This window comes from Eretmochelys imbricata, chromosome 2 (assembly GCF_965152235.1).
Source record: "Eretmochelys imbricata isolate rEreImb1 chromosome 2, rEreImb1.hap1, whole genome shotgun sequence".
Taxonomy (NCBI): Eukaryota; Metazoa; Chordata; order Testudines; family Cheloniidae; genus Eretmochelys; species Eretmochelys imbricata.
Genome location: NC_135573.1, coordinates 153046076 through 153065699, shown reverse-complemented (window position 1 = coordinate 153065699; position 19624 = coordinate 153046076). Strand labels below are relative to the sequence as shown.

The 19624-nt window shown below is 40.5% G+C and overlaps 1 protein-coding gene across 1 annotated transcript in view; it reads right to left on the bottom strand.

Moving 5' to 3' along the window:
* Nucleotides 1–19624, bottom strand: part of GABBR2 (gamma-aminobutyric acid type B receptor subunit 2) — an 840990-nt gene that overhangs the window by 222651 nt on the left and 598715 nt on the right. The window contains exon 13 of the mRNA XM_077809185.1: nucleotides 14115–14237. Coding sequence (XP_077665311.1) covers nucleotides 14115–14237 — 123 coding nt within the window. The remainder of the gene's footprint in view (nucleotides 1–14114; nucleotides 14238–19624) is intronic.

Below are 19624 nucleotides of genomic sequence, written 5' to 3'. Positions count from 1 at the left end.
TGTGTCATAACACAAGAACAAGGGCACACTCAATGAAACTAAAAGGTAGCAAATTCAAAACTGATAAAAAGAAATACCTTTTCACATAATGCCTTATTCACCTGTAGAATTCATTGCCACAGGACATCACGGAAGCCAACCAGACAGCAAGATTCAAAGATGCACTGGATATGTACAAGGATAACATTATAAGAGTTAATGCTTTAAAAAAAAGAGTTTTGAAGGGATATAAAACCTCGTTTCAGGATTTAAGCCAATCTCTAATTATTAGAGATGGAATTTTCACAGTGAGCAGATTATCTCATAACTATCTATGGCAAAGTAACTTGCAACTTCCTTGGAAGATATCTGGTGCTGGCCACTATTGGAGATTATGGGTCTGATGCAGTATAGCAGTTCCTATGATTTAGAAAGTAGAGTCAAGCAGCTGAAGTGAACAATGGAGCCAGAACCAAAAAAGGAATGCTCCTCAAAGCAATAAATACCAGCAAAACCCTCATTTTAACTGAGTAACTGAGAAAGGAGCCGTTCCTACTGCCATCTTGGAACGGACCCTGCCCTGTTTTTTTTTTATATTTGCCAATTTCATATCAGTTCCCATGGAAACAGAAACAGAACTAGCCACCAGCTGAGTCAATTTCAGCTGCTGGCTTCCAGATCTCATGCCTTCTGTTTCCCTGGAAACTGATGTCAAATCAGCAAAAATAAGGTAAAAAAGTTTCTTTTTAAAAACATATTCTCTCATTTAATACTTACTTTTACTTTGGGCCTGGTCCAGTTCCCACTGAAGCTAATGAGAGGTTTGCAACTGACTTTAATGGAAGAAGGCTTGGGCTCTTTATTTTCACCCTCCTTGGAAAGGCTGCCAGTAGCCAGCAGGCAGTAGCAGCTGAGAGTAAGAGTTCTCAGTTTCACCTGCTGGCTGGCTGACTGCCTGCTGAGATCTACAATGGCTGGTTTTGAAAGCAAGCTACAGATTTTAGAAGACATTTGGCTCCCACGGTCTGTAATATTTCAAATTGGAAGGAAAGAAATTAAATTTATTTAAAAAATAGCAGGGGAAACAGATGGGTGTAATGATATTTAGAGAACAAATTGACTAACAAGCCCTGACCTGTTGTAGGCTGAACACCCCCAGAATCTACTTCAGCCAATTACATGCTTCATTTCATAATGTACCTTTGAACTAGTTCTCTCTAATCCAGCTGTTAGCTGATTGAATAGCCCAACAAGCATAATTTAAAGAATATATATATATATATATAGACACAGACACACAGAGAAAGAGAGACAGAGAGAGATGAATGTGATCTGATTGTCTGAAGAACGTTTTGAATCTGCATAATCCTTTCCACCTGAACACACACATCAGAATTATAAAACTGCTTCACCAATTATTACCCTAAAATACTCTCATATTTTTCAATTTATTTTTTTCATCTGCATTAATCTGTGTCAGATTATTACTATTTCTTATGGCAGTGTGTGGTGCTGGTGGTGAAGCCCAGGTAGAAGGAATTTTTTTAATGAAATTATTCACAGATTTGAAACAGAGTAGCTCTCCACACATGCCTTCTGCCTTTTAATGAAGTCAGACTAGATGATCATAATGGCCCCCTTTAACTATCCCCTGCTGCTCCCCAAAGCTTTCAGGGCTCTCCAAAACTTGACCTATGCAAGTTCTGAAAAGCTCAAACTACTGCCACTTCAAAGGTGGCATTGTAAATGTACCTCCACACATAGGAAATAGTCATGGAAGTACAAGGTCTAATTTTCTGCTGAAACATATATCCCCATGCATGCCAACTGCCATCAGTGAAACAGCAGGTGAACTCTGTGTATAATTTGATCCAAGATTTCTGATGCTCAACAAAATCTTGCTTTTTTGATCCAGCATGTGTTGCTACTTGCACACACTTAGGGCCAAATTCCGATCTCAGTTACTGACCAATATGATTTCAGTGGCACTGCAAACATTGTAAATCACTGCACAATTTGGCTCAAAGCGATTGCACAGATGTAACTAAAAGCTAGTCCTAAGACTGCAGCAATTACCATTAAAAAGTCAGTTTATTCACAGGTAATATATAATTGTTTCTGAGATACACATTACTTATTCCAAGCAGAGAGAAGCATCTGTTGTATTTTAGCTACCACTGTATGATAAACCAGATACTAATAATACCTGGCAATAAATATTTAATGGCATCCATCCTATATGTAGCAGAGTAGACATGCACAGTGAGGTGGCAGTGACCTGGAAGAGGGATTTAACAGCACTACCTTTTTTGTTACAGTGAACAGTTCGGGAAAAAAGATTAGTTATAAATAGAGTTGTTTCCAAAACTTTACAGACAACGAATTAAAAGGTGAGGAACTGCTTACTGTAGTTGTAGCTTTATTGATCTGTAATACAAGAAATTGTTCTTTTATTTACTTGAATTGTGTCAATTGTTAATGGATACCAACATCAAATAATATTTCCTCTTGGAATAAACCATTTTCTGTAATTGGGCATGTGAGATTAGTCATCCACAAAAAATTTATAGATACTGAAAAGTGTGAACAGAAAAGAAAAGAAAAGAAAAGAGAGAAATGAAAAAATGAACAATAGTTTAAAGCGACTGGTTGTATGTGTTTTTCAGTCATCCAGATTTATTACTTAGCACTTTAAATTGAGAAAGACAGGATATTCATGGATCAAAAGTGAGCGGGGAGCTCATGATCATAATATCACCTACTTTTCAAAAAGGCATATTGTAAGAAAAATAAATCAATTTCTGGTGTCTAAACAGATCATGGAAACTATAATAAACCAAACAGGTATATTGGCCAAGCAGAGGTAGAAGAGCTACCATGCTAATTAGAAGTAGGATGAAAAGAGAAACCCTAGAAAGAAGTAAAGAAAACTGTAGATGTGGAGATTGGGATGGTGCAAAAGTATTTAAGGAATATAATAGTGAAAGTGGCATTTTTCTCATGAATTAAAATGTCCAATTTGATGATGCAACATTGTGTCCTAAACACATATTTGAATGCCCAGTCTCAACTACACACTGTTTTATAAGGTGCATACATGTTTCCACAAAATGGTGAAGAAACAAAGAATGTTCACTGGAGGTGAAAGTGGTCACATATGGAATGAATCCAGACTAAGTCATTGTTGAATCTGTGTTGAAAATGAAGGAAGGCAAATGACCACCCTCATTTCAGGTCCACTAATAGACCATTATCTGTGCGTCATTAATAACCCTGTACTACTGTCTTGAGCCACTGCCTTCCAGAATTGCATTCTTAGTCAAGTTCATCCACTGTGGTGGAGAAAGGTATAGAAAGTCTCTCTCCAGTATTCATTTTGTGAGCCACTAACTCAGGGATAGCCTTACATGAAGATATAGAATCAGCTGTTTGTACAAATTCTGTGTGTCTGATTCACTGAGATATTTGGAATAACAAAGATGAAAGCAGAGTCTGAATGAGCTTTCCCCTGACATCTATTGGTGAGCTGTGGAAAAAGACTTCAGGAGCTGATCTCGTTTGCATGGACACATCCACCCTGTGTAGGTACTCAGCATGATGGGATTGCTTGCCCAAATGATCACTTGTGGCTGGCGTTGGATCCCTAGTCTCCTCGTTATCAGGGCAGGAGTAATAAAGTGTTGTTATCCTTGTTGCATGAACCGAGGGCAGCAGAAACGTACCTGGCATACCCCCGATGGAAAGACTCACCCTCAACTGAACAGCACTCGCTAGGCAGGGGACATGGGTTCCAAAGCCCAATGAGTTGGGGAGGGGGGAGGAGAAAAGAAAAGAAAAGAAAAGAGGTGAGGGACCTGGACCTGGACCTGGACCTGGACGTGCTTTTTAAGGGTCCTAGACACTGTTCGGCTCTTCTTCTCCTCTCCGTAGTATAATAAAAGAGCTAATTTAGGTTCAACTGAGAGTCTTGTTACCTGCTGCAGAGCTGAAATCACTGATACCTGGGTCTAAGTATTAGACCCACTTTGGGACAGTGTCTCTATTGCAAGAAGAAAAGGAGTACTTGTGGCATAATCTTTCGTGAGCTACAGCTCGCTTCATCGGATGCACCACTGAATGCATCCGATGAAATGAGCTGTAGCTCACGAAAGATTATGTTCAAATAAATTTGTTAGTCTCTAAGGTGCCACAAGTACTCCTTTTCTTTTTGCGAATACAGACTAACACGGCTGCTACTCTGAAACCTGTCTATTGCAAGAGACTTCCCAGTGTGCACCAGCAGTGACGTTCCCCCACTAACAGCTGAAATCACTGACAGCTGTGTTAAGTGGGGTGCCCTGAAGACATCATGGCAAGTGGCCAGCCAGGTCGCTGGTGGAGAAGGCCAGAGCAGAGCCCCACAGATAAGTGCGGCAATTGGTCGTTGGGGTGATGAACGAGTGCTCAAGTGGTGTAGTGTGTAAGGTGCTTCCTTACACACACCCCCCACCAACAAGGTGGGAGGTGAACTCTGCGGATCAACCTCTGAACTCTGGGGTTGCACTAGCCCAGGACAGCAACCGTGAGTGGGGTACAGAGAAGGGACAGACACATTAAAAGGGCTTTTGGATTGCTGGACTTAAGAACTTGAGGGGAAAAGGACACTGCCCAACTTACTTGGGGGTGGGTCTTTTGCTCATGGTTTATGTTTACAAACCCTAGTTGCTGTGTTTTCTCAAATGAATGCTGAATTACTTTCCTCCTTTTATTAAAAAGGTTTTGCTACATTCAGACTCTGTGCTTGCAAGAGGGGAAGTATTGCCTCTTAGAGGCACCCAGGGGTGGTATGTAATTGTCCCAGGTCACTGGGTGGGGTCTCAAGCCGGTTTTCTGTTGTATTGTTGAAAAGGAACCCCTAGATAATGAACCCGGCCATTGTTGCTGCTGGCGCCACCTGGCAGCAAGGTTACAAACACATTCTGTGGAAGTGAGCAATATTAACACCTGGCTTACTGCCAGAGAACCTACTGAGGGCATACTGTAAGGGATTTTCTATGCACAGAATTGCACCACTTTACCTAAGGGTACTGTTTTCAGCAGATTTGGTTAGTCAGGTGCAAAACCCAAGATAATTTTAGTTTAAACCAGGCTTATTTTGGTGTAGTGTAAGTCAATTATGAATAGGTTTAAACTAATGTGAAATTAGTCACTGTCAAACCAAAATAAGGCTATGGATACAGTGCACACCTCTTGTGGCAGAGTATAGGGTACATGTAGCTATATGCAGCAGTAAAAAAAACAGGCTGCATCCACCCTGTGGTGTGTAGCTACAGGTGTTAGTGAAAGGATTTGGAAGTAGGGAGGTGACAGGGAAAGGTTCAGCAACTGGGAACTGATGGAGATTTTCTCTGCTACTGGAGCCTTTCCCTGGCCCAGTGACAGAGTGTCACTCCCCTGTCCCTTTGATCCTTCCTAAATAGGTTATAATCATTGATTTTAACATTCACGTATTGCAAAAGATCCCCACAGGTTTCAATAATATACTAGGTCAAAAAATTCAGTTCCTCTTGTTTGTTACCCAGGCTCCTAGCACTGACATGTAGGGAACCGAAGAATTTCTTCTCTTTATGTCCTTTGGCTACTTGATTAATTTTATTCTCAACATTTCAATTTTGTGCTGAATGGTAATATCTTCCCTATTTTTACCCTCCCCTTTTGCTAGTAGTTTAATGCCTAAATACTCTAGCCAGCCTGTCCCTGAGGAAATTGATTCCTTTTCTCCTAAGATGTAAGCCATGCAAACTATACAGGCGTATATCCCCATAAAAGATGGATTAGTGTTCCACAAAGCCAAAACCCTACACCCTATGTCATTTACCTAGCCAGCATAGTGCCACAAGAAATGGTGGAAATCTAAGCAACTGATTCAAGTCTAAGTTTTGCATAAGACAAGAGGACATGGAATCACCATTGCCTTTCATCATGTTCTTAATCTGGACATTGAGAATGGTAGATGAGTTGGAGGACATGATATTGGGTGATCTAGAGTTAAGCTCTTTAGTTTATGCAGATGACATAGTACAACTGGGAGACACACTTGAATTAATGATGATACTCCTCGCTACCCTGAAAAATTGGTGCAGTTGACATGGACTTACAGCAAATGCCATGAAGACAAAGCAGTTGCATCTTGGAAAAGGGACAATAGATAAAGTGTTGAAAACAGCAGCAGTGATTCACACAAGTAATATCTTGTGTGCTTAGGAAGCTTGGTCTGTGCCTATGGTTCCATCAAAGATGAGGTTAAAAGAAACATGCTTTAGCTACAATGCTGCACAGAAATTGATGAAATTATGGACTGTTAAAAATGTTTCACTTGATAACAAAGTGAAAATGTATCAAACCAGTGTACTAATGGCACTCCTCTATGGTCTGGAAGAAGCTGCATTAAATTAAACATCAGATGCCTGGAGGCAGTAGATATGACAGTTCTTCAGAAGACAGCAGATGTAAAGTAGGATTTTAAGAGAAATGAAGAAGTTAGGAGAGCAGGATGTGAAACCAGGGTATGGGATTGGCTGCAATCAAAAAGATTATGATGGGGATACTGTAGCAAACATACAGATGACAGCATGACAAAGAAAATAATGCAAAGGCAACCAAGGCCAGTCAGACCTAGAGACCAACCACTGATCAGATGGCATGACATTATACACAAGGACATGACTATGCTGGGCTTAATGGAGGAACAAACCCTGGACAGGAATGAATGGTGACACTCTAATGCTCCTCCTGTCTGTAAAGATGCTTTGAAATGAGAAAAAAGTTTGAAGATGAAAGAATAGGTGCTGTGGGTTCTTGCCAAGACTGAACTCAGTTTTAATTGGAACTACTTACACTGCCCTTCTCACCCTGCATATTCTGAAGTCTGGTCAGACATTATCTATACGACTCCAGGACTTGGCCTTTTTACTCCAAATTGTAGTTCTAAAGCTGTCTTGAAACCCTAAATTCTTTTAAATATATATTGCACGTGTGTGTGTGTGTGTGTGTGTGTGTGTGTGTGTGTGTATGTATGTATGTATGTGTATATATATATATGTAATGACTTACTGAACTATATTAACTATATACTTGAATTCTGAAGAAGGTCATTCTGTTTTGCAGAGGATATAGTTATTTCAAATTTGGTTTTGTTCGGATTTGGAATGAAAAAAAAATTCTCTGTGAAAGGGGATGAATCCCTGGCTTCAGGAAACTCTGTTAGTGGGCTGCCACAGACCTGTGGATCCTGGAAGCCCTGGTACCCCTGATTTTGAAATCTCTACCTGGAAAGCTGAGAAACCAGGGGTCTCCTGTAGCCCACCAAGTGGGTTGCTGAGGAGCTGGGAGAGTGAGCTGGCAGGAAATTGTCTAAATGGAACATTTTGATTTTGACAACTTGGCAAATGCTGATGAAAAGCTACGGTGTCAGAATTTTTATGACCAGCTCTAATAAGGACCCAAAAGACTTGTATGAAGTCAGCCCTAGAGAGGAAATCATCAAGTTTTTCATTCTGGATCATTACATCTTGAAAGTCTTAGACTGCTGAGAGGTAAAGACAGTTAGTAGGGATGGATCAATAAGTAGGACAAAAGAATAATATCTGTGTTTATTTAAAATTAACTAACATTTTCAGACCATTGCTTGGTGCACTTTCATGCTAACAGATACCCCTACATTTAAAAGAAGATAAAGCCTTTTTGTGACAGTTTTACAAAGTAAAAATGAGATGTAATGGTACAAAAACTTAAGCCTAAATCTAGGCGATCCCATAAAAAAAAAAAAAGGCAAAAGAGCTGAAAACCTAGAATTTTTAGGCTGAATTTTGTGTCTTTGTTCATACTTGTGTTTACACCTTCTTGACCACTTTGGGGTAATGAGAAATATCATTGTTTCCGCCTTTATCTTCTGGATCACACTTTCTCAAAGTGAAATTGGGGCCTAAAGCACAAAGCATCCTTTTAGGCCACCAGTGAGCTAGTGTCAGTTTGCAATAGCCCTTGGCCTGCTTCTCTGGTGAAGAAGCGCTTTTCCTTTGTATTTAGAGTGGATAAAACCAGGTTCATTTGGGGGTGGGTTAACCTCCTGATATCAGGAAACATTGATTTAAATTGTCTATTTACTGATTGCTTAGTCAGTCTGCCTTTGTGTTCACTGTGAATTACATTGATGGAGATTAGGTGAATTTCCCCCTCCCCCATGATCACATTTGCATCATTTTAACACTGAGACTTGTATTTCTTGAGCCCCATTGTCTATTTATATATACCACAATCGCTGTTACATAACTGAATCTCCTTTTTCAAGTTATCCTAGAAATCAAAGACCACCAACATAACACCCCTTACCTTTAGGGGAGACTAATGTTCAGGATTCTGTCTCTGAACCACAACATGTTCCATGGGCACTGTAGGCCCTGTGTGTGTTACCCATACAGAAAGGCTAGCATCTGTGGTCAAGATTTTGGGGTCCAGACTGTAAAGGGATGCATGTAGCGTAAGATGGACTTCTTATTTCCACCAACAGAGAGTCTCAATAACTTTCCATGACATCCTCACTTTCCTTTGCCTCTGTGGGGATGGCTTGCTCACTTGTTCTAGGCCTGTAGGAGGTATCCCTTGGTCATTTTATATGCTGTCTTGCTCATGAAACCTGAAGACTCAGAAGCCATAGGCAACAGTGGATCAAAAACACTTCGTTTTGATACTTCAGGGATCAGAGCCTGCACCTGGTCAAACTTCTCTTGCATAGTGAAAATTTTGGCCCTCTTTGTCTCTCTTGAGTCCGGGGTGAACGTTCATTTGGGAAAGGAGCAAGGAACATTTCTTTAAGTTTACTATAAACCCATGTATCTGAAGCAAGGAAAGACTCCTTTGGGTTGCTTCCTGCAAGCTTCCTTGGGATGGTGCTCTGATAAGAATGTTACCCAGATGAGTTCCTAGACTCCTCAGCCTCACCTTTATCACTATCAGCACCTTTGTGAAGATGCTGCTGCTGAAGGATCATCTGAAAGGTAACATTATACTAAGTCGTAATTTTCCACAAGTAAGCCAGAGAAATTGTCAGTGACAGAGTCTGATGGCTATGTGCATATAATATTCTGTCAAGCCCACAGAAGGAAGTCTGGAGATATTGTAGTGACAGCAGAAGCTAAACTCTCCATAACCAGTTTATCTTCTTCATTAAACTGCTCAGACTTTTGAGGTAAAGGAGAACTTGACTCCTGATATTTTTGTTACTGTGGAGAAGCATTAGAGCACTGAGCACCTTTCTTCTGGGGAAAAAAATTAGCCCTAGTTCTGGTAGTTACAAGATCTCCTTCAGGAGAATTTGATATTTCTCATCATCCATCAAGGCCAGAGAGAGAATAAAGAGAGGATGTGGTGGTGCCTGAAGTTCTAGAAAGTATCATATCACACAATCTTGGTTACCTACTTGTCAGAGGTCAGCTGGAACCATGTATCTGAGAACTGGGATATTTTGGCCCCAGGCCTATTTCTGGGTGGAGTCAGGCATGATTCCTGTCCAATCAGTGGCTTGGACTGGAAAAGAGTAATCTGAATTGTCAGCCACCGCTATCAAGCTTTTCCCCAAACAGGCTTTCACAGGAGAATTTTGAGGAAAGAGGATTTGTTTCGAGTAACTATCCACAGTCCAGCGTTTAAGCCACAGAGCTTGCTGTCATGAGCCTCATGGCCAGTCTCATGAAATCCATGTCTCTCTACCATGAAAACAGTAGGCAGATATTTTCTTTAGCACCAGAGTAAAATTATGATTCAGAGGATCTAGTCTAAATCATTGCATTTGGATATGGTGTCCCGGGTGAAAACTGTTACTGCCAGAAAAGCTGTGAGCTCTGCTGACAAACTTTCAGTCCCCTCCTACAGGTGACCTCTGTTTTACTTTCTGCAAGGTCTCTGGGAAAGTTGGCACGGGAATGGTAAATTCTCACAGCCTTGAAAGTGAGATATTTGCCCTTGGAATTCACTCACTGATCCTCTCTTTTCTGCAATTGCAAAGGTGACCACCACCTTGCTCCCAATGGTGTCACATCTCTGAGAGAAAGCATTTTTCCTGCTTCTCTGGCTTGAGACTACCATGGTTCAAACTTAAGAGTTCCCCTTCCTCACAGAAGGAGCTAGAGCTAGTGGAAGAGAATGAGCCTTTGGAGTGTTTCCTGGCTTTTTTCTTACATTATCTGCCCTTTGAGGATTTTTTGGTTCTCTTTTGTCCTGATCTGGAAACTGATCCATGATTATAGATGGTGCTTTTCTGTGGGACTCAGCTCACAAAGGAAGGCTTTGACCCCTGGACCACCAATTGTCATCCAATATGTAACTGGAGGTCAAATGCAGGGAAATATTCCGGAGGGAGCCCAAATTATTATTACTCTGTTTGCCTAATCACTGACTCTAGAATGAAAGTGGAAGGCCAGGGAGTCTGATGGACAAGACTAAGCTGTCTCTGGCATTTGCCAAATGAGAGGTGCAACCCACATGTCTCAGACTTGGAGAGGGCAGTGCTCTCTTTTCCATGAAAGCTGGCTATCTCTTCTGTGGTTACCAGCTGAAGAAGAGAATCTCGTTCACTGGAAAGTCCAGAGGCTTGCCCTGGGTGTTTGGTCAGCTAACCATTATTTAAGCCACAGCAATCTTTTAGTTATAGTTAATTCAACCATCACCTGAGCTGAGGTCTGGATAACATCACATACACAATTGGCCATGAAAGACACTACATATCCTAGGGAAAGTAATATAAAGGCCAGTTCCAAATACTCATCTTTGGCTCTTTCAATAGTACTGCTCTGCATACAAGGCTATTCATATGGCTGTTCTGATGATTTTAAGGCAAATTAAATGCACAATGGAGATCCTGATACTCTATGCTGCTCTGGATATGCCACATCTATCCAGGAATTTCTTTAAAAAATGTCTTTCCCAGAGAAAGGGTAAAAGATTCTCAGTGTGTTAGAAATGGGATTACTATTAGGAAAATACCAGTCATGATCTTGCAAGTTGCTTTGATGACAGTGCTCTGACAACCCCCAGAGGCTTCATTTGAGCTACACAATATGAGGTCACCTTGAAGTGGGTTTGCTAGTTTTGCCTCCAAAAAGGGCAGGCGTTCTTTTTTTAAGCTTTGTTTAGAAGAGCCTCAATTTCTTGTAGGAGCTTGCACCACCTTTGTACATCCACAAGCTCTTTAGCTCTAGAATAAGGAACCTACAAACAGTTTACAGTATTATTTCTTATATTAATGCATATAATGAAATATATAGGATATGCAATGTGTGAGTTAATGTGGAAAAGAATGTTTAGACTTCCTGATCTCTAAGTGATTGATTTCACAGCCTTAAAATTACACTAACTCTAGCCACTTCTATTTAATATGAAAGCTCCATGGGGAACTAAAAATACTGAGCAGAATGACTGATAACAGATGCACTAAAAAAAAAAAATGAATTTCTGTATGACCGCCCAAAAGTCAGGTTCTCATTAATTATTTTCTATATAATCTACTTAAGTTATTACATTTTAGTATCTTAAAATATCGAACAAACATGGAGAGAACATACTAAAGAGCAACAGTAAGGTACCACCGTTAATCAATGTCAACGTTGGTCTGTAAACAATTAGGGATATGCCTCTGTGTATGAGTACACATCCATGACCCTAACACACATACACACCCCTATTTTTAAATATGCATTTTTCAAAAGGCTGGCCCACAAATGCTTTAGGAAATAGGAACAAATCATGGAAACAATAAGTGATCAAACAGAGTTTGATTAATTGAAGGTGATACAACAGAAGAACAGGATACTGGGTCAGACCAAGGTCCATCTAGCCCAGTATCCAGTCTTCTGACAGTGCCCAATGCCAGGTGCCCCAGAGGGAATGAACAGAACAGGTAATCAAATGATCCATCCCCTGTTGCCCATTCCCAGCTTTATGATTGAAAAAAGTAATTATCGGTCAGTCACTTTTCTGATATTTTCCAGTACTCTGCTTCTTTCAGGCAAGAGAAAGAGTGAGAGAGGCTGCAGGTGTTCGTGCTCAAGAGCCACCACCTGCTTACGTTAACTGGGACTGAATTACACAGACCGGGTTGCAGATGATTTACTAATCTTTTCCCTAGAGGGAGGAAAACTCTCTAACATCACTAATGTCTGCGAGTTATTAGTCTGCACACCTAATCCGTTACTGCCTGCTATGCTAGGACATGAACTCAGCAGAGGTCAAAAGGCACAAATACCCACTGTAAGGACATCAGTTATTCTCATTTCATAATAAAGTATGTATTTATGTGATACAAAGACTTTGTACACATGGAACTGAATGATGCATGAAACCTTGGTAGTTACACCAGCACTTACAGGTGGACTGACTGACCCACACCAATACCCTTTTCTTTGGCTAAAGTGACATTTACTTATTCTGAGCCTACTTTCTGGGGGAGAAAATCCTACTAAAACTATATTTTGTGAAATAAGCAAGACAGTGAAAAGCTTGAGTACATGTTAATTGTTTGTGAACATTTTTCAGTAAAGTTATGCTATACCACAAGGTGAAACTATTGCTGAATGGATATATGCATTTCCAGAAGTAGCCACTACAACATGGGCACTTTTCAAACACTTAATAAAGGGCGATCCCTATCCCCCAAAAGCTCACAATCTAAGGAAGACTCCACTGCAGAAAGCAATAAGTGTTATTTATATTTCCTTTAGCACAGCATTTTCCAAACATTTGAAAGCCGAGACCTCTTTCAGAAATTATTAAACCAATTAGGACCCATTTCAGTTCCAGCTTGTATTGTTCAAAGGCCTACTCATGTTAGGATCTTAATTAAATGAAATGAAATTATATTTCAAAAACATGTCCCTAAATTTATACTTTATTAACTGATTTTTTATTTTATATACACACACACACACTTGGATGTTAAGTATTGCTCAAATACAAGTTATTATTTAAAACTGACCTAAACATTACTTTTCATTTTTACAATATTACTCAACAGTGACACTGACCTATTGTTTCAGGCTCTCTTCAAATTCAGGCAGATATCGCCACATCAGTTAATTTCAATCACACTTTCAAGTTCTTCTCCACAACCATAACAGCTGGAGACTAACTTTAAAAAAACAAACCTCAAAACACTGAACAATTTTGCACCCTCTGGAGTGTCTCTTGGAAGGCACATTTCGCTGTTTAGGAGACACTGCTATGACATATGTTTTGAAAATGTCTTTGCCTAAAAATACCCAAATCAAATAAATCATTCCCAAAATAATCCCAAATCCTTTTCCAAAAATGCTGGTGCAATATAGAAATCATGGAATAAAAGGTTATAGTATAGAACAGAATGACAGACTTTTTGAAGATACTAAGCAGCACTGGTGATAAAATTGTTTTTCCTCACTGATGACCATAAAAATCAAGTCTGGATTAATTGACATCTCCAATCTCCATGATGGAAGTACGTAGTATGCCATGTGAAGGTACAGGGCTGATGTGCATATAGATAGGGTATTTCATTAACTTTGTGATCATTCCTTTTACTTTCAAAATGTTCTAATTCTAGGAACAATATCAAAAAGTGGTATTATGCGGTTATCTCCAGACAATCACAAATCTTCAACATGACCTTTCCAGGAATGGCATCAAAATAGGAGCAATGAGCATGGGTGTGTGGGGGCGGTGGTCTTACAAGTCAGAAAAATAGAAATGGTAATATAATTCCTGAACATCTACAATAATAATGCAGTCGAAGCAATGACCTCGCCACAGATGTCTTGAATTGTTTACTGAAATTGACTAATGGATTCTGTAATCTATTATTTATTGCAAGAGTATCTGTTATAGATTCTTATTAGAGAACTCTCCTGTGTTTACAGCATTATTGCATCTAAAAACCTTTAAAAGTGACAGATGCAGCACCTTATTTAGAACGCAGCTAGGATTTCCTCTGTAGTTTCATTTTTACTTTAACAAAAACCCTCTACTTGGCCTGTTTTAATATATCATCATGTATCCTTACCTAGGCTCAGTGAAAGCTACAGAAGCAGACATGGTACTATAGATATTGATACTTAGTCTTCGTGACATACCTCCATGTTGTACTTTTCCACAGTCCTTCTCAAGGGGTCCACAACCTGCCAGCAAATCAAGATGCAAAGATCAATCAGCAGCATCCCTCCAACTATCACCATCAGCTTCTGGTCCTTAATAATCTGGAAGGACAAAGAGCAGAGGAGGGCATTCCCATGAGTCAGATTCCTGTGGAGCCTTCCTCACATGCAGTGAATAAACATGCACTGTTGCTAAACAGGCTTTTTAATAATATATAGAGAATTATTTCAGAAATAGCAGGTGAAAGAAAGGTTTCAGAGTAGCAGCTGTGTTAGTCTGTATCCGCAAAAAGAAAAGGACTTGTGGCACCTTATGCTCAAATAAATTTGTTAGTCTAGGGTGAAAGAAAGATACTGTAGTTTTGTCTCCTGTTTAATGTCAGTGTCTAACGATTATATAAAACATCTCAAAAGGAGATTAGTGAGGACTGGTAAATATTTATTAACAAATTTAGAATTCTGGAAAAATCTAGAAGATTCAATCTCAAAGATCAATTGCTATGTATATGCATATAGAAGTCCATTAATTATTACAGCTCTCACCATAGCAAAAGCTAGAGATACATTTTCAATTTAAGTTTGTTTGAAATCCTGTTTTCTAGTAAGGGGAATATATATTTCCTTTTTTTACAGAAAAAAGAGGTTTTTTGCACGTGTAACTCAGAACAGTTACCTTTAATATTTTGCATATGCCCAGATTTCAATAGGGAATAGTTGCTTTACTAGTTAAAATAAATCCTACACTTACAGCCTTACAGGGGTAAAGAAATGATATATAGATGCTGCTATTACATAGAAAAACCTTCAACTTTAATGTTCTTTTAATGTAAAGTCAAACACTTCAAAGTTAAGAAATGCCACAATTAAGGTTGACTCTTAATTCAGCCCCTTTGTACATATGCATGCTGATAGTGTCTTTAATTACACAACCACAGAGCATTTTTTCTACAGGGCCCCCGTTTCAGTGTTCAATGCAAAGGCCACCAGAATGGGCAAAACAATGCCTTTTCCCCAAGTCTCATTCACGGAAATGGGTGAATTGTTTTAGTGATTTTTTTAAAACAAATTCAACTTGAGAGGGACACCTAGCATGGAAAATTTCAGCCCAAATGATTACATTTTGGCAAAGTCATAAGCAATTGAAACCACAGTCTTATAATGGGAAGAGTGAGGCAACCTACCAGCCCTGTCTCTATTTTATATTGAGTTTCTATAAAGTTGCAGGAAAGGGTACGTATTGTATCACTTCATTTTTTTCTTCCATTTGAAAATTAAAAGCTTTCCCCTACTTACCCTTATAGCATATATTTTTAATTTTATTTAAACTATGTAAACTTTCAGATCGTGTCTGTAATCCCTTTCCATTGAAATTTTAGGCATAAAAAGATCTCTAAATCAGTTACTCCACAAGTTACTAATTAAAAAATGTGACAATTATAACTAAAAATATAAGTATGAATGAAACACATGAAAGTGCTTCCTGATTATTTAGTGTAAACTCTCCATTCTCAGAGAAGCTACTGCAATATTGTATGCCATTCTCTACTAAGCTGCTTCCCCAATTATATAAACTATTTGGAGTAAAAATACTAAGTTCAGCAACCATTTTCTTCCTTACTAAAGTCCATATATCTAATATTGTCATAATTAAGGGCTAGAGTATGAGCCTTGCTTCCCTGAGTAAGCAGGTAGTAAGATAGCATGGTTGGCACTGCAGGGTGGGGGTAGGGGTGAAAGCAGCTGCTGTCGCCGTGTTGCTACTCTCTCTTCTGCACAGCTGGGCAAGGAGTGGGTGGCAGAGAAGGGAAGTTGAATCAGGAAAAGAGCTAGCACTGCATACTTCCCCTGCAGACTAAAAAGGAAACAGGCACTCAGCTGTGACTCTCAGTCCCAGTTTGGTTCCTGCTCTACTCTTGGCATAGCACAATTACACCCTGCCCTTTACTCATGACCAGCTGTAAGATTACACTCTAACCCTAAGGGATGTTGTGTCGGGGGGAAGTTTACCCTGTGTACAGGGACAGCCCAAAGCCTATGCATCACTTAAGTCCCACTTAAGGCCTCAAAGGAGGGCTTAGGTAAATAAGTAATGCTGTTCTTGTGCTGTCCCTGGGCACAAGGGTGAATTTCACATTGAGCTAATAGGGAGGGATAAAAATAGTCAGTAAGGGCTAGAGATACATAAAAGGACTTAAGTCCAACAGTTAGGCACCACTGAGATCCTCAAAACCCCTGGTCTGGTGTCACCTAATTCTGTAGGCACCTGCACTTCCACTATTAAAGTTCCCTAGGTGCCAAAGTTTCTGCCAGTGAGCATGTGCACACACACCTCAGTTCAGGCACCTATCACACCCCTAACCCCCAGTGGGATCCTCCAACTAGGTGTTCCCTCACGCATCTCGCCTGTGGGGCATGATCCAGTAGGTTTTCTCTGAGCAAACCTAAACAGATGCAAAATGGCTAGGAGGAGGTGGTGATGGACCCCCCTCATAACTACCAGGTTCAATTAACCTGATATGGAGATCATATTTGAATTTGGGTACCCTACCTCTCAATGGAGTACCCTAACCACATGCAGAGTCACTCTAACACAAGAGACTGAGAGAACTCCTAGAATGCACCAAAGTCCAGGGGTTAGGGCACTCTCCTGCGAGGTGGAGACCCAAGTTTGAATCCTTCACATCAGGCGGAGGGGAAAATTGAACTTGGGTCTCTCACATGCCAGGTGGGTGCTCTAACCATTGGGATAAAAGTTAAGGGCAAAGCTATAGACAATTGAAACCAGGGTCTTATAATGGGAAGCATTAAGCAACCTGCCAGCCCCACCTATAATGGTATTTTATATTGAGTTTCTATAAACTTGCGGGAAGAGGTGCATATTATTTCACTTCATTTTTTTCTTCCATTTGGAAATTAAAAGCTTTCCCCTACTTATCCTTATAGTATATATTTTTAATTGCATTCAAACTATGTAAACTTTCAGATATCAGGAATAAAATTATCAGTTGCTCCACAAGTTGTCACTTTTTTAAAACAGTAACTAGAAACTTCCTCCTCCTCAGTTATTGCTCAACAAAAAATGGCTTAGGCGCCTCACTCCAGGAGATGGTTCACAGCTGAGACTCCCAAGTGGCTATTGGGCCAGCAGGAGGCACTGGTCTTAGGTGCCTACATCCTGACTTGGGGTGAAGCTTAGGCCACACCCCTTCACCTTGGCATTTTCTCCAGGCTAACTTTTTAAAACAATTTTTATAACAGACAGGGCAAAAACTGCTACAACAGTCTCTTGGAGAAGAAAAATACAGTAACCGCAGTTCTTTAAGATGCGTCTCCTTATGGGTGCTTCTGCACTTATGCCCCCTGCACCTTCAATAGGAGATTTTCATAGACATGTCTCTTCAGCCTGTGCATGCATGTTACTTCACCTCATGCCCTATGTCATTGTTATATAGCACTGTGTGGGCTAACCGTCCTCAGTTCCTTCTCTATTGTGAAACCTCATGACCGGAAACTCTGAAGAAGAGGGAAAGGGCGGGTACCCGTAGTAGAACACATCTCAAAGAACTGCAATTACTGCATAGTATGAGTAACCACATCTTCTTCGAGTAGTGTCCATATGGGTGCTTCACTCTAGGGGACTCCCAAGTAGTTCCCCTTTAAGGAGGCCAGGGCATTGGAGTCTACTGCAGTATGGAAGAAAGCATAGCTGAGCCAAACACACACTGTCGGAAGTAGAGTTATGAATTATTGCACAGTGCTCGGCAAATGTATGCAGAGAAACCCAAGTTGTAGCTTTACATATTTCAAATGATAGGAACGTTCTTAAGAAAAGGCTGTGGAGGTGGAAATATATCTCAGAGAGTGAGCTCATGTGTCAGCAGGTGCTTTGAGATTACAAGATGGGCAGCAGTTGCTAATAGAGTCAGTTTTCCACCTAGAGAGCCTCCGTTTAGAGATTGGAGTTCCTTTTGTTCTTTCTGCAAATCAAGAAGAATCTGGAAATCTTCCTGAAAGGTTTAGTCTTATCAAGGTAGAAGGCCATGGCTCTGACATCAGCCATGCAGACCAAGGCCTCCCCCTTATCCTAGTGAGGATTATGGGCTGATTAATATGAAAATGAGAAGGTACTTTTGGCAAAAATATGGGGGGTGGTTGTAACAAAACCTTGTCTCTGAAAAATATTGGGAACAGTTAGTATGCCATAGGAGACCATATTTCCCCCACTTGTCAAGCCGATGAGATGGCAACCAGAAATGCCATTTTCATTGATAAAAGGAGTGAGCAAGCAGCCACAGGTTCAAACCGTGGTCATGTAAGGGATTTGAGAACCAAGTTAAGGTCCCAAAAGCAGAGTAAGGCGTTTAACTGGTGGAAAAAGGTTGCCCAGGCCTTTAAGGAATCTTGTTGTCACTGGGTGGGCAAATACAGAGTAACCCTCTATTGGAAAAATGGAAGGCCATGATGGCAGCCAGATGAAAAAGCGAGCTCAGCGATAACCCCAGGGTCTGTAGTATAGAATATAGGATAGTATGTCTGGCAGCAATAAGGTTGTTGCAATGTGTTTGAGATTGCACCAATGGGCAAATAGTGATAATTTTAGTAATTAAGTGCAGCATGTAGACTGTTTTCTGTTGTGCAGTAACATCCTTTTTACTTGCTGTGAACAGGCCATTTCTATGCCCATGAGCCATCAATCAGGCATACTCTGGGGTGAAGGATTCTGAGATGGGGTAAAGAATCTTCCCATTCTCCTGAGAGAGCAGATAAGGGGCAGCATGAGGAGTGATCAGGGAGAACACTGCCAGCTATACCAGGTAAGGAAACCATGTTTGTCTGGGACATATCAAAACAATCACAATAATTCTGGCCTTGTCTTTTCTTATTTTGAGTAGGACTTTGGATATCAGACGTCAGGGGGAATGCATACAGAAGACCCGGTGTCTATTAGAGGTGAAAGGCATTCCTAAGGGACTGGTGACACAGACCAGCTCTGGAGCAAAACTGAGGACATTTCCTGATTATTGTTGTGGCAAAAAGGTCTGAGGAGTGCCCCATTGCTGGAATACATAGGGAAGTATGGTGGAATCTATCTCCCACTTGTGGTCTTGACAGAAGTGCCTGTTGAGTCTATCCATGGTCATTTCTGGAAGGTAAGCTGCTGCGATAACAATCTGATTGCATATACTCCAATTCCAAAGCTTTATAGCTTCAGCACAGAGGGAAGGGTGATCTTGCTCTCCCTTGCCAGTTTATATAAAACATGCATGACATGTCTGTTATGACCTTTATGTTTTTGCCTCTGATCAGTGGCAGACACTGGAGACAGATGTATCCGAATGCTCTGAGTGCTGGGAGGTTGACGTGCAGAGTGGTTTCTTGGGGAATCCTCCTGCCCAGAGCTGTACAATAGGGAAACATCTGTTATTATGACAGTCATTGGGAGAGGGCAGGTGAAAGGGACTCTCTCACACACATTGTGAGTGTCTAAC